This window comes from Vanessa atalanta, chromosome 3, assembly GCF_905147765.1.
Source record: "Vanessa atalanta chromosome 3, ilVanAtal1.2, whole genome shotgun sequence".
Lineage (NCBI taxonomy): Eukaryota > Metazoa > Arthropoda > Insecta > Lepidoptera > Nymphalidae > Vanessa > Vanessa atalanta.
In genome coordinates this window covers 226,556-243,933 of record NC_061873.1, presented here as the reverse complement: position 1 = coordinate 243,933, position 17,378 = coordinate 226,556, and the positions used below count along the sequence as shown (strand labels likewise).

Sequence of the window (17,378 nt, the reverse complement as noted above, 5' to 3'; positions counted from 1 at the left end):
ACCCGTTCCAATCTCTTTCTTGATATATTACTGACTAGGTGACTTTTGAACACAAAAACAAACAATAATTCCAACTGCAGGCTTGACCAACGAGCGCCCGGAGTCGAAGCCGTACTCAAAATATATTTTTAAGAGACTACCCTAGTAGTTTGGAACCCGCAATTTTCTGTTAATACTCACTCGCTCATGTCACTGAGCGGTCTCGGTAGTCGTTATGTTTTTCTGTCAATAAATTATGAGATTATAAATTTCTCGCTATAATTAATTAAAAGATAACAAAGAAGAATATCACGTCAAAGATTAATTGCATATAAATTAAATTCCGCATTAATTCAAAGCAAAATTATTTACGCTTAATTATAAGCACCCTAAAGCTACTATATTTTTATTAAATAAAGTTTAATAAGTCAGTACGTACTTTAGAATCATCAAGAGCAAACGATACTGGTTCAGAATTTAGATTTTACTGTGAAGAAACCCCAAGAGATACTCATTTATCAAATAAATAGTAATATTACATACAGCTTTAAATTTCTACCACAGTTGAATTATTTAATTATTTTCAGATAATATTTTAATTCTGATATGATAATAAGTTGACGTATTAGACCATTTTTAATAAAATTCTGAAATGTATATAGTAGCAGATTGGGTACAAAATTAATAATTTCATAGAAACGTGTAGGTAGCTAATTAGTTATTATTGTCAAAGGACAATGATAACTAATTAGCTTTTACTTATTAATACTTAACAATATTAAGGTAGTGATTGGTTATGCAACCATTGTTGAATTTAATCCCCACTACAAAACGTTTATAAATAAGTTTGTCCATAAGCCCGTATTGCCAGGATTCACACAGAAACAAGCCAGATTACAATGAAATTTCATGTTTTCAAGGCTATATTTGCCGTATATTTCATTGGATATTAAAACCGTTACTGCTAGTTAAATCGACGCTGGAACGAAAATTGGTCCGAACGCAAAATTAAAGAAGGGAGAGTGTAATTTGATCGACGCGAGTGATTTAAAACTGCGACAAAAACGTTTCACAAATTCAAACGCGTCCTCGTATGTATATTCTTATATTTTTTTGATTTCGAAACTGCCAAGTTATTAAAGATAAAAATTCCCACTCGCTTTCCCTCAGGTCTACAACGTTCATTTTCAAAACGGTGGTAAATTTCTGACAATCTTTAATCAAGTGAACCCGTAAAAATGTCTAATAAAATCAATTTAATAATTATAATTAAATAAATTACTTTTCATATTGCAATCTTAGCGAGCAAACGAATATTAAAAAAATATCTCGGAAAAGACCTTAATTTTCTCGTACAAATTATCTTGCGTACATTTTAACACATAAAAAAGTACAAAATAAACGTCTTGAAATAAAGTTGAAATTCGAACATGATTTTTTCTTAAGACCGCCCTTAGGGTACTCACTCAAAGACATTGGAAAGCTTTTAACAGACAAAACATCACCACAGTACATATTTACCACTGTAGGTAAAGTTATCTCTCAACCCAATCACTGTACTCCTAAATGGAAGAACAACTACAAAACCTATCACTTATGACATCACTTCTCATCAAATTATAGTAACGTAAAATAGATGTTGAAATATCAGTGAGATTAAATATCAAAACTCACCGTGAAAAAATCATATTCATGTAATTGTTTCATGGAGAAGTTTAAGCACCGGGTAGAAACTGATTATATAAGTATAGATACTGATTATATAGTATTACGGTTTAAAATTTAATGGCATACATTAAACATGTTGATAATAATTAATGTCTGTAGCTAGAAATATAAGGCGGCTGAACAGATATTATTTAAGAACAAACACGAAAGTCGACATGAGATGCGACATTGCCCGAAATAGCATCACCGTAAGTCAGTTTCCAACATTTTACGAGTGATATACGAAGTGAGACACAGAATACTGCATAGCTTCCCATCTGACAAAGGAAAAGTAAGATTTTATATAAGATAAAATTAACTCATAATATAACCTTCGATTGCCACGAAGGTTAAAGTTATTTTTAAAAATCAAGTCGCTTAAATTAGAGAAATCAAATCAGAATCAACGTTATCCGATCATAGGGAAGTGCTCGATGAAATTTAAAAAGACGACGGTCGAGACATTTGCATAATCGAGAAATTGATTGAAGCGTATTTTCTAAAATACTCTAAAAAAGATTCAATGATTGCAAAGGCAGATGCCTTTCTAATGATGGGGTCTTAGTTGGAGCCCCTCTTTAGGCCAGTCGTTAGGGGGTCGCCTGTTGCTCGTGTCCTCATCTACATTTCCGTCACTCGGGTCGAATATTCATGTTCCTGTAATTTTGTAGATTATGCGGCCGTCCCTTCGAGGAAATCAAACTAGACACGTAGTGTTCATCATTAGTAGGCGTAAATTTAATATATAACAAAGCGTATTCGAAACATTTATATTACTAACTATTGGATAGTTCATCTATGTTTGCTCCCACACCTGTGCAATCTTCTATGTAATCAGTTCTTTGTCGAGAATAGCTGACGTGGTGGTAATTAGTCTGGAGGACATTTCAAACAAGATAAATAATAAAAACAACCTAATAGTGTGTATGTATTATAACCAGCACAATACTGCACTTTGTTAATTGTAGTCTGTTTTTGTTTACAACTATCGGTCAACACATTACATAAACTAAAAACATTTTATTTATCATTCCAACAAACGTCTGATTGAATAAAATATCAACAAGGATTTCATTATTTCAGCAGCGTGTTCGCGCTAACGCCGAAATCTAATTTAAATAAGCACTGCTGTTGTTTATCAGCCTGGTAGAGAGAACTGTTTGCAAAATACGATTTATAGTCTTGTACATAGAAACAAATTTCGCGTGTTCTGGCTGTAGGTGAAATTAGGCCGTACCCGGAGCACCGGAGGAGCTACGTGACCCGCTTTATTCGCAATTATGAAAAGGCTAAAGCGAAGCTGCTAATCAATTTGTTAATGTATAATCATCGACGCTAGTTATTCCAGAATCTAGTAATTATTATCAGTGATTTGCGTGAAGTCTGTGTCTTTATACCAATCGGGTCAAATAAATCTCGCGACGCGGTCACTGAAACTGCTAAATGACTATGCTGTGGTAGGTCATTCTTGTATAGTAGTCTGAGTGGGCACCACTCATTCCTTACTTATTCTTCGGCTGACTAGAATAACTAAAAAAGAATAGGTAAATAAAGGAATCCTAAGATTAATTCCAACTAAGTAAAGCCTGCACGTTACGTGTGAAATTGTATCATACTTGGTGGATAACCATACTGGGTAGGAGCAGCGTGGAGTAAGCTTTAAATCATATATTTAAGAAGAATAAAGTATGCAGCCCAACGGGTCCCACTGACGGACTGATACGATGAAATATTTTCTATTTGCTTTACATCAATTTAATAGAAGTTACAGCGTTTCTCGTTAATGTATTTTCAATGCTAATTTAATTGAATGTAAACATTGGTTTCGATTTAAAACGCAAATACGAAAAATGAACTCTATTATACGGTTATATTGCAACTTGAATTTCTTCCAACTAAATCTTAATATATACAAAGCTAAATAGTCGAAGGAACCGCAGTTTGCGTTAGGGATATTATAGTAATTTTGTGGAACGTTTTCCATGATTACTAACAATAGCAAGTAAAAGTAAAATATTAACATTTTAACGTTGACGTATTGGCCACGATACAAGGTTGGAATTTGAGATTGAATTTCGAGTTAGGCCTGTAAATATCATTGGGTTGTGTCTGAAAAAATCTTAATAGCTCTTAAATATCGCCGTATCAGATTTACATCCTAATCGATTATAAAATTGTAAGAAAAGAGAATATGTCTGAGGAAACAGAAATGTATTATAATATTGTATATGGCGCAGTGACTCCCTTGAGACATTACTATCATTACATTCTATTGAATCTAAGCTACTTAAGCCGTTTGTGATCACAACAAGAAATATAATAGAATTACTCTAAATCGTAATAATAATATTTATGTATACGTAACATGAAACTTCATTGCAGTTACATAAAATAACAGAATTAATTATACGGTCCAAAGAAATTCTATTAAAGATGTAGTCACTTAGAATTCAAAATCACCTAATTGTTTCAACAAGAATGTTCTCAAACTCCGATACAATCGCCTTTTAAACATAATTAGAATAGAGTCGAGAAGCCCTACAAACTCATTAAAACTGGTAACCCTCACTCGGACCAAAGAGTACATCTACAAATTATAACTTTTGCTCATTTCGATCATTCTATATTGACAATGAGAGTACATAACTCGTTGCTAATGATAACCGGATTTGTATCGTGATAAAGTTTAAAGCATATATTACTAACGGGACTTAAATAAATTTATGAAATTAATAGCGCTTATCGTTAATCCTACTTTTCTGCTACGACTTAACATAATTATAATAAATGTTTAATATGCTATAAGATATAGACATTCAGTAAATATTTACCCGAGTCCTGGCTTCGAATCATTAACCGGAATATTGAAGAGTGATTCTAAAGTGTCCAATGACTGATCAAAATATACGTTATTCAAGTAGGCTTTTACAAGCACTTTTGAATCGTCATTTAACAAACTATTTTAAGTAAAGTTACCACCGGTTCTGAATGTAGATTCTACCGAGAAGAACCGGCAAGAAACTCAGGAGTTACTCTTTTGCAACATCTAAAAATACAGTCATATTAGTTAAATACAATAATATAATATGTGTTATACTATTGTACTTCCTCTCCTGTTTGGAAGTCCAGAAACATTAACTTCACGCATTTTTATAATCAATATAATCTTGTATCGAATAATATGCCTTCTTTACCAATGTATTTTTTACAAATGACTTGAATCAATGAAACGGCAAAGTTAAAAATGTCTGCGTAATTTTATTATAGAAACGGTGATGATTTCTGACTGACTTCTGACTGATTTCTGACTTTCCGTACATTCACATCCGTACATACAATCATTGGTCCTGCACTTAAACTCTTTGTAGTCGTGCCGGATAAGCTGATACGATAGTCTCCTGCGCTGTGGTTTACCAGAAATTTATCTAAAGAACTTTATACACATCAGTATACGAGTGTATTAGCCCCGCTTTTGTTCATACATACAGAGATTAAAAATCTCATACGGTATCTTTGTAAATATTATTGATATAAATTTCATACGTGTACAATTGTACGTTACCGAAAATTTAACGAACCGCATCGAATAAAGCGTTTCGCTTTTGCTTTATAATATATGACAGTTACGTTCGGTTAACGGATTAGCTCAAATGCAATTTACATCATCGAAATTGTAGCTGCATTATGCGTAATTATATGCACGTAAACAAACCACTTACAAGAGGGAGTTCGGAGCTGGAAACATAAGCCGGCGGCTCAGCGGGCTGCGTGCTTCATGAATAGATGCATGCCAGCTACTGGAGGACGTTCAACACAAATCCAAATTGAATCCATTGACACTCGGAATTAGATTGGACGCACTCGGTATACAACTAGTAATTTAATTTGAACAAAGTGCTCCGTTGGATGGCACTGTAGCTAAGATAAAGCGTTTTAGGGGACGAAAACTTGCATGCGAGTGTCTTGGGAAGATTTTGTCAAAGTGCTCAAGACACATCTCTTGTTAAACTAGAAGGACATTTGGCTGTTGAAATGAATTGCGCAATTAAGCTGCTTAATTAATTCTCCGCGGTTAAAAATAAATTTCGCAATACAACATTTATACATGGTGTTTATTTTTTAGCGAATTGCCGTAACGAGTTTTGTTCGAATAAAATCGAGATTTTTTTAAAGAAATACATTTTATTTTAGTATCCTAGTGAACACATTCAGAGAGTAAAATGAGCGAAGAATAAATAAACAGTCATAGTTCATTGCAAATTAAATTAATTAGAACTATACTCGACCTTATTCTGAATTTTAAATGCCGCCTTTAGTCAACTCATACTGCCGTTGATTCGTAATTAATCCACGCGCAGCGAAACAGTTTTAATGAGCGTTAATATTACCTTATTTTCACATTTTTTAATTCCAAAAATCTTTAAGAATTTAAAAAAATAATTGAGCTGTATGAAACATTATTTTGGAATTATCAACATACCATGGGTTTATTAATTGTTTATATATTTAACTAGCTATGTCATAGTATGGAACATAAAATTCTAAATTTAAATATGTCAAAACGATGCCACGTGAAATTAATTTAAATTTGTTTAGAATATTACTAATGTATGCTATTTAAAGGGGTTTTTGTAAGCCCGATAAGGTGGCTACCGTCCGCTTATCGTATTATAGTATACAGTTAAACAATAATAATATCTACCATGCCTTAATAGGCCAGTGCACAGGCACGTGGAACAGAACATCTCATTTTTGCAGCGCATTAGAAACGGTTAATATTCCTTATTGACTGTGCAAATATTTATAATTGACAGAAATTGACCCACTAACATGAAGATGTTTAAAAAAATCATTTTTTGCAGGTCGCCCCGAACCATCCGTAAGGTGGCTTGTAAATGGAGTGCTCGTAGACGAAGAATACGAACACAATACGGGAGATGTAATAGAAAATAGACTACTTTGGCCGGCGATACGACGCGCGGACTACGCCGCGGTGTTCACGTGTCAAGCGGCCAACTCACATCTAGTGCCGCCGAAAGAAGTGTCACTAGTGCTGGATATGTTCTGTAAGTAAATGAAGATAAAAATTTAGATGTAAATGAATTTGTGAGTGTGCATAGAATGAACAAATATTCAAAAGAACTCTTCAATTTTAAAAACACATTTAAGTGTACTATTTTGTCCAGTACCATGTTTTCCACATTGCATTATGTAAATATTTTATTTTTAACAATAGTTATGACTTAATTTATAACTAGATATTAATAATTGCATTATTCCTCAGTACGACCACTGACGGTGGAGATCAAAAAGCCGTCTGAAACGGGAGAGGGCGGTGTGCTCACAGCAGAACGGAGGTACGAAGTGGCCTGCGAGTCAGCCGGCAGTCGCCCTCCTGCTGCCATTTCATGGTACAAAGGCAAACGACAACTTAAAAGAATAACGGTAAGTTGTAGCTTCTAAATACTGTAATTGTTGGCTACCTGAAGATAACTCGTCACTATAATTCATAGACAATAGTACCATAAGGAATATAAACTAATTCGAACATTGTCATAAGATCACCAACCTAAGAATTGGAAATGTTACGTCTCTTATCTCTAATTACACTAAGTCACACACAATTAATTTATACCATAACATAGTAATACAGAGTATTTTCGAGTACATATCTCACGAGTTTACTTAGTGGTAAGGCTTTGTGCAAGCCCGTCTGGTTAGGTACCACCCACTCATCAGATATTCTACCGCCCAATAACAGTATTCTGTATTGTTGTGTTCCGGTTAGAAGGGAGAGTGAGCCAGTGTAATCACAGGCACAAGGGACATAACATCTTAGCTCCCAAGGTTAGTGGTGCATAGATGATGTAAGGAATGGTTAATATATCTTAAAGCGCTTTTGTCTATGGGCGTTGAAGACCACTTACCATATACTCGTCCGCCAACCAATGCCATAAAAAAAAATGTTTGTCGGTAAAAAATAGAGCCTCTTCTATTTCATCTGATATTTGATTTTGATTTACAAAATCTGCAATGAAACAATAAATTCCTGTCATAAGCTTTAAATGGGAGCTCGCATGCTATGGTAGCTAGGCATGATATGGTTCCAATCTAATTAGATAGCAAATGGACGAATATTATTATTATTTTAATGTGAGTTCACAATATTTTAGACGATAATAATCATGAATATCACATCCACGATTATGGCAATGGCAAAAAGACTGGCGTATAGCCAGCGTGCCTGTTAGTAAGCACTATAGGATACCAGGATGTAGGGAAATCGAAAATCGATGTGATAACACTTTTATTTGAGCCAATTTGAATAGACTCTGAATGGGCTCACTCTGTATAACACCTGCTGGATATTATCTATAATGTGCACGCAGATATTCGCAGTGGATTGAGTCTCGTATTTAATATGCTTGCTTAATTTAATCATAACATAAAATTTCCACTATACTTGTATTAAAAATAGGTATTTTTTTGAGTTTTTGTTGCTTACAAAAATTACGAATCTGATTAATATAGAACTTTCGTATTACATCAGATTTTTTTTATAAATTATTTTTGTGATAAACAGTCCGACGTATTTTCCTAACGATCGTGGTTAGGGCTATTAACATTTGTACAAAAAAATTGTCAACAGCAGGTATTTTTATAGGTATCAGTAACAATTTTTATGTTTACAAAATGAGGGTAATACGGTTATATCAATAATTATTGAAGTCTCTTACTTTTCGTAATTTTACGATCGAGCACTTCGCCGTGTTTCATTTCTTTTCTTACAAAAATAATTTACCTTAAGATTTTAGTAAAGAAGCGAAGTTTATTCAGTGTTACTTCAACGATCAAAAGCAAAACTAAAGCCTATATAGGGCAAGACGTTGATTCCGTGTTAAGTAGCTTCCCAATCTAGGAGTAAAACGACTACTTAAAAACTAAAACGATAGAATCACCCGCAAAATAATACATCGCCTGGCGCCCACCAGCGCTGCGCAAGCACGCAGCTGTCGACGGCGCAATATATTGCGCGTTATGTAATGAATCCGGCGCAGTGAGCCCGCACTTAGGCGGTAATTACAGGCGATGATAGACGCCGGTTGGCAGTAGGCCAGCAACAGCTATCGATACCGCGGGATGCCCCGGCGTATATTTCATATCGATGTAATCGATCTTTTCGGTGAACCATTAAATTCGATGCAATACCGAAAGTTAATTTCCAATCGGATACAACGAATACAGTCGGGACCTGAATAAACCAATTCATTGTCTCGGTTTTACGTACTCTGAATTAAAAGTAAACATACATTTGCACTCTTTAACGTTGGAAAGATTTTGAATCAAGTCTTGATATGTGATTTGCATATTAAATACTTATTTATGATAAATATGTTAACGTCAAAGTTAGCGAAGCGAATTATGTTCATAATATAGTAGTTTTAAAAGGAAGGTCAATAATAGCATATAATTTGTCCAAATTATCAGCATTTAGAGTAAAGGAATTGCCTAATTAAACTACTCGATGAATTGTTTCATCTGAAAAATACACTCGTAATGACGTATATCGACATTGTAAAGCGTTAATGTAACTTCTCTCAAATGCGACTTCAAAACTTTCTCATATAAGTTGAGTTAAACTAAGCGAACTCATCTGTGCGCTGACAGCAGCGAAAGTCGCCCCGAGTTGCCGCAAAACGCTGCGCAGAATTAATTACTGGCACTAGGAAATGTTTAAAAGGATACTGAAATCCATCGATAGTTTGATATTTGTCACGCCGAACGTACGTACCTATATGTAAATAGCCTTTAGACTTTGACTTTCAAAGTTAGTAGTTTGATATAATAATATTTTCATAAAATTGTTTTTATTTTTTGTGAAAAAGTTATTTAATAATCATTATACTTTGCATATCATATTGTCTTGCAAAACTTTTCTCGGCTAAATCAATTTCAACGTACAAATACAACAACAAATTGCGTTCAACAGGAGACTAAATTTCTTTTGTATTATCAGACAGCTAAAAAATTCAATCACTAATTAGTTTTCGGACCCTTTTGCGAAGGATAGACGCGAGTTATAAAATCTTTGCTCGCTTTGCTAATCAAAAAATGATCGTACGGACGTAAACGTTTTTCCTAACAGACACTCATGCAGTTAGCGTCGGCGTCAGCGTCGCACGACTGAATCCAATTATCGCAACGCTCATTGAAAACTTGCCGCAGCCAGACCGCACCAACTTTGCCCATAATAAGGGAAACTATAAGCAACATTCTTTGTTGCTGTTGTTAGCAACTGGCGGGAATAAAAAAAGAATAAATAATATTTGATACATCAAAGCTTCATAACAAGAGCCGAGGTGGCTCAGTAGATTGAATACCGAGAATATTATTAAAGACGGTGTTTTCCAATCCGGACAAAGTCCACTGATTTTTCGATTGATTTGTATTTATAAATCATCTTCGAGATCTTCGGTGAGAAAAACCTGCACGTGTGGATAATGACTATTGGCAAACATTTACTTATTTATTTATGCAATAGAAAATCTTTCGAACTTTATTTTTCTTCACCTTCCTCTTCTTCCCTGCGAATATTCAATTACCTTGATATAGTATATGATTCAGAAGTGTTTTCGACATAAAGATAAGCACAACATGTGTTTTTAAATTTTCATCAATACCAGACAACATCGCCCTTAGTAAGTTTCGTAAGTTATTTACCCTCTCCTCGTCTACATCTGCCTCAAACAAGCCTCTGGCTGGTTACATTTTGTGCGTGATTGATTCTGAAAAGGTCCGCCCTTGATGATTGATGCGTTGCGACGTTTGCGTCGACGTGCTTGTTTTTTAAACATATTAATCTCCTTTATATTTTAGTCGAGTTTTTGAACGGCTATGGGTAAACGTTTTGACGAAATCACATCAATTAATATTTAAACATTTTCAAGAACGAAGCTAGATATAAAGAAGTATACATAGTATATAATAAAAGAAGATACGTAGAATTAAATAAAACTTATAAAAATAAATTAAGAATATTTAAATATACTTTTATTTATTGTGCATATATTTTTTTAATTTTATAAAAACAGTAAAGAGGTAAATGAGTTTAATAGTGATAAATGTTACCTAAATTTAGCATTCTAGACATATTAACTTCGATCTGAAGCGTCATATCGTCTCCGACCACGAAATCTACAATGTTCTGTCTATTGTGTCTCTAATTACACTGGACCATTCAATTGGAACGCAGCAATCGCGACTTCGGGTCTGCACAAGGCCCTCCAACGTGTTATCTTGATTTACAAAGACACGTGTTTGAGATAATTATTACTTAAATCTGAACATAAATCACGGTTGCTATCTGATTCACTAGCTGCTCGAAGTACGTAGCTCTAAATGGGAATTGTGAAAATTCTTTTTTTAACCGGTTGAAAACTAATCAAAGTGTGGTTATCGTGCAAAAATGATCGCGGCGAAAGCGGTGAGGGCGTGACACATTTCATATCAGACGCTCAAGCAGTTAGCGCGGGCGAATCCAATTACCCTCCACATTGAAAACTTGCCCGCAGCCGCAATAACTTCGACTGTGAGTGAAACAATAAGAATACCTGCTTTCCACCTCGTTCCCTTTGTTTAAAAAAGATCTGGATATTTAACACTAAACAAGAGTTTTCAAAGGTCTTTGTGCACTTTTATTACTTTGTTCCACTTTCAGCTCGTTCGCTGCATAGTTCAAGATATTAAACGCTCGCTACCTTGACAGTTGATTGAAATATTGCATGTTTTCAAATACTTTTATAAATAATATTAAAAAAAAAACATTGTTTGAATTTCATATCAGGAAAAATATTTATTTATTTATTTTCCATCTAGAACACACTTTTCATTGTAATATATACTATCAACGGACAAAGAAAACATATTATTATATTAATCAACTCCTAATAACACATCTTACGCGTAACTAAACATCATTTTATTCATTTGTTTATTCTCAGGAATACGAACAGAAATGACAAAAGTAGAGAAACAAAGATACATAATATTGATACGATTATAAATGTATTTATTATTATAGGAAACAGCTATGGTATTTAAATCACATGTATTAGATGTTACAAAATTAAAGTGAATGATATATTTTTTTAATTAATTAGAAAAAAAATATTCGTTGCATTATTGTGTCAAAATAATTATGATTTTTTGAAATAACAATAATTGTTACGAAATTAGAAAATTTAAATGTATCTTTATGAAGGCCCTTTTTAATCAATGTACGAATAAACATTAATACAAAATAGAATAAGGATTTTGTTCTATTTAAAAAGTAAGTCAGCATTTTTTCCTTTGTCAAGTAAAAAAATTAAATCAATTGTTACAAAAAAAATAAACACATATTACTCATCTATATAATATCGTGACATTATACAGATGATAAAGAAGTTTGGAATAGTAATTCCAAGCAATAAAACAAAAATTTTATTGTATTGACAAAAAATAATTTGTCAATAAAATAAAATTAAATATTAATCAAATTATATTGTTACAGTAGATACATACAAAAACAGGTGACATAAATATTATTACTTATTTACAAATTTCATTAAGAGAAAATACTAATTGGAGACGCAGTCGTTAACAAAACACTGTTAACCTATTTTTGTTGATTACAATTACTCTAACATTAATAGCAAGTTACGTTAATTAATTAGTCTATTGGGTTAAGGTTCCTGGATAAACTAATAATTCTGTGAATAGTGCAATCCTGCCAGTAATTCGATAAGTACTCCCCGGGCGCCTGCGTCTCGTTGCCACTACCCAATGAGCCGTGACTCTGCTCATTGATCCAGTACGAAGATGCACTGCTCAGAGCTCAGCAAAGGGTCGTTTGTTACTCCGTGTTGAGGATTACACTGCAAGTGATGTAACTCAACTAGGCTAATTGGAGCTTCATAAAGATAAGTCGTTATACTTGCAAAATTATTGTAGAATTGTTTGTAATACAATATTATAAATACACAATACATAGCAAAATTTATATGTCTCAGTGGCGGGATGACACATGATCTGAACCAAAGATAACGGATTCGGTGGTTTATTTGTGTTAATTTTTATCGTGTTCGAAGGTAAAGAAAACCATCGTAAGGAAACTCATATCAGCCGGATGAATTTCTGCCACGTGCCCATATTGGAGCAATGTAATTTATAATACGCAACGGACGAGAGTTGTACGAACGCCGGCACGAGGGCCACATCGTCTACGAACCATTAGCTGATCGTGGGAAGAATGGCGTTGGCGATCTGCCATCTTGATAATTATCTGCTATTAACTTTGGAGCCAAATCGCTGACCATTGATCTGTTCCTTTAAATTATTTGCTTTGGCATCAAGAACAATTTATTTATATGTATTCGACCTTTTATAACAACAATTACATAGTAAGCTTATCTGTTGTCATTAGCTACAAAGTTTCTCATTTCAATGAGAATGGTGGAGTGGCAAATAGGCCGCCTTATGATAAGTGGTCACCACCGCCCACAGAAATAGGTACCATCACATCTCCAAATTCAAACGCGCATGAAGTCACGGGCACAGCTAGTTTTAAATATTTGTGATCAATAATATCGACAAATACGGCGACTGAAAATCGTGCGTTTCCAAAAAATAAACATTCGACTTCATTATTGTACTAAAGTTTATTTTACGTAATATTACACTAACACTTTTTATTGAACCGCAACATGTTATCTTGAGGTCTAGTTGTAAGAAATCATCAAATAAACGAAAGATAATTTAGCCTTATTCACCTTAATACATTAGCTACACATATCGCATTACGTTTGGCTCACGGAGGTGTACATAACACACGACCCAGAAGGAGTAAACATTCGATATGTTTACCCGTTGCTCGTCTCACAAACTGTACATTAGAGCAATTTAGATGATAATACACCAGCAAATATTTATCCGCGCCGTTCCCTTCGCCCAATATTCAAAAATAATAGTATCCGGTTCGTAAACAGGCCGCGATATTAAAACATATTAGAGATTTCGCGCTTGAGAGATTACGAACGATCAATCGAGTATACGATTAGACGCCTCAGTGATTTCAGCGTGTAAAGGTGTAATAGGTATCCGTTTGTATATTTAACAATTACTGAGTAATCGAATAAATATCGAAAGAATTGTAGTACTAATAAAGCAAAACATTTATAAATTAAACAATGGATTATATGCAGTTATTTAAAAACTTTATGGCACGACAAAATTAAATGTCACAATAAGAAACGTTAATGGTTATTAGTAGGTGAGCTAAACAACTAAAATGTTTTCTTATGCAACAAAAATACATGGACTGATATACATGCACACGTATTCAAGCCGTGAATGATTATTCTTAGCTACAATGGTACCTTTTCGTTTGGGAATATTGCAATATTGAATACTGCTTAGATCAATCTTTTTCTCATACTATATTAAGCCATCTGGTTTAACGTTTATCGTCAAAATTATAATATTATGTTTATATATTAGTCCTAAGTCAATACTGTATAACCAGTAAACTTTATCTAAATACGTAGTATTGTAATGAATTTATTACTAATGTTAGCCAGACAAGAAATGGTTTAAGATATTTTTATTACTATTTACTACTAAATAAGTTCTTTATTGTCTTTTGAGCCGTATGAGTTACAGTTGCTGAAATTCTTCAGGTCAATTATTTAGATATTAGAATATTCAAAGTTATTTTCACCATTAGCAGTATCATCGAACTGATTTAAAACAATCTTTGACACTATAGCTGGTATTAAAGTTATTTCAATTTTAAGGTTGGCTTAACTTAAGGCCGAAAAGACAGGCAGGTGCAATCCAATGACCTCTTCCAGTTACCTCGTTGGCATGGTCAATAATGCTGAGTGCTTGCCGGCCATATCGATAGGATGACGTGATGTGTCACACAAACCATGCCAAACTGGCTTGCAGACAAACGATAGCCTTAACAGCAATGATAGCGACGTTTTTCATAACGATCTTAACATTTCAAAAATAAAATCACAAATATGATTTAATTTTACTTAACAGCGAAATTAAATTAGTTGTACCGACACTTATATACACACACACATATACATATGTGTATATGTGATTTTTTTGTTTCAATATTTATTTTGGACTTAAATTGTGAAACGGCTAGTTCTAACGAATAAATACATACTGGCGGCTCCCGGAATAGACCGTGCAAACGATCCTATGGCACAACATTCCCGTGGAAAGTCTCCTCTGTGTAAATAAAATGACCAAATATCACGATATCACAACTGCTCCTAAATATCACGATGCTCAAATAAAAAATAATATAATATAAAATAAATAACCAATTTTTAATAATTTAAATCCTCTAATCACTTGATGTTAGGCGATCCGAAGGCGGATAAGATAATTGTTATCGAAACGAATCGAATAAAGTATATCCGGCACGTGAAACCCAATATTTTATCTGTCTAATAAAGTCCGTATCGTAGAATGTTCAATCGGTAAAATTTCCAATTTTCATGGCCCCGAATTCGCAAACATCGGGTTCGAATATTAAAACATATTAGAGATTATCCGCTTGAATGATTACAAGCAACCAGTCGTGCATGCGATTAAACACTCCACTGACTCCGACGTGTAAGAGCATACAAGCTGATTTTGTCGGTTTACAAAGCGACGAAATGTGGAATTTGTTAGCCAATGAATGGCTTCGGAATATTAATACTTTATGCTTACTGCATTATGCTTTGGGCTTCTTATTTATTAGTAGCCGTTGGTATTGTGGCCAACTCATAACGCTCTACCCCAAACGTCCTGCGTTAAGTTCTCGGGGTAGATAAATTCTTAGTAGAGGATAGGATTCGCTGGTTGCATTTAAAACTATATGAATTTATAGTTGACCGAAATTCAATCAGTAAAAGTATTTCGAAACACTTAAAATTCAAAAATATCCATTTTTTATATGTTTTTGTGGTGCAAGCCCATCTGGGTAGATACCATCCACTCATTGGAAATTCTACCACCAAACGCTTATTGTTGTGTTCAAATTTGAAAGGTAAGTAATCCAGTGCTTGGAGCATTTGTAATGCAACAAGTGAAATTGAATATCCATCACTACGTGGTGACCACTTACCTCTGTTGGACTATTTGTTCGCCTACCGTCCGCCTACCCATCACATGAAAGTAACCGTATCTATAGTCCCACAAAATAGTGACTAACTCTATTTAGTGGAGTGATAGTGATTGTAGTTATATAAGTTAACTAGTTGAACCTGCGGCTTTACCTACGAGGAATTCATAAAACACAAACTTTTAACCAAATTTCTATTTTCAAATTTCTTCTAAAAAAATCCGTTCTTAGCGGATGTTTGTACGTTTCCTGTAGGGAACGTTCCTGCCAAATTTCAAGTTTGTAGTAGTTATTGTTTCTGAGATTTCGTTGATTAATAATCAGTGAGTGGTATTTCGCTTTTATACATAAAGATAATTAACAGAGTAATAGTAACTACATAAATGATTATTATTATTATTGCTGTTTGACATTGACATAACATCTTCCAAGGTTAGCGTTAATGATTTGAGAAACAGTTAGAATTTCTCACAGTGGCACTGTCTATGGACAGTGATGACCACTTACCATCAGGAATACATTTGGAATTACTTTGACATCATACATTACTTCATAAACTTTTTACTGAATATCTTAACCAATAAATTTGTTTTGAATAGAATATTTTCCGGTCTAGATGAAATTGTAGATTTGTTACCAAACTTATTTATTTGTTTGCACTGAGTAGATTGTTAGGCCTCAACGACTGTTGTAATAATCTAGGTCAAGCAAAAGTTCCCAGTCGATATCAAAGAGGTATTTTGTTATTTTTAATAATTTATCGACTTGGAAACTGCTTGTTTGCAAAATAAATACTACTCAAACTACCTGATGAAACATGGAGTTGTAAGTGAAGGTTGATCTCTTAAGTAATATCCTATATAGATTGATGTCCGAAGGTAATTCAATTTAACTTTTGTTTTTAGTAACATTTAACTACAGTATTATGTATTCGGTATATCTTTAACTGTATCCTTAGACTGCTAAGGATACAGTTAAAGATATACCGAAATCTATAAGGCCTGTTAATATATTATAACACTTAGTGTTACGAAGCTGCCTACCAATAAGTGGTTAAAACTTCTGGTCGAACAAATTTGGTTTGGTTAAATTTAAATGTTTAAAAATTGATACTAACTTTTTCTACGAATATGCAACCACTGACTGAAAACACTTACGCAGCTTTATAAATAGCCTAAACACGGATTTTAAATGGCTAGCTTCGAATATGTTGATCATGGGTACCCTTTTATATCCTATTTATCTCGCATACAGAATATTTTCTCTTAAAAGCTGATATAACTGACATTTATTAATGAGCGAAAGTCTAAAGATTTATTTAATATTTCTAACTTAAAAAATATCGATATTCTAGTACAATCGAAAAACCGAATTTATTTCTTCTCATTAGTATCTCACGTTTTCAATATTAATATTATTTACTGATAAACATATGCTTATACCGATTCTCATATTTTTAACTTGAACTTAAGCATGTGAATTTTCTAAAAAAAATATTTTTAGAACTCACCGTTACTTATAAAAC

The 17,378-nt window shown here is 33.6% G+C and overlaps 1 protein-coding gene across 1 annotated transcript in view; it reads left to right on the top strand.

The window, feature by feature from the left end:
* The window catches only part of LOC125077380 (nephrin), a 393,621-nt gene that overhangs the window by 269,173 nt on the left and 107,070 nt on the right, over positions 1–17,378 (top strand). The window contains exons 6-7 of the mRNA XM_047689307.1: positions 6,549–6,752; positions 6,971–7,131. Coding sequence (XP_047545263.1) covers positions 6,549–6,752; positions 6,971–7,131 — 365 coding nt within the window. The remainder of the gene's footprint in view (positions 1–6,548; positions 6,753–6,970; positions 7,132–17,378) is intronic.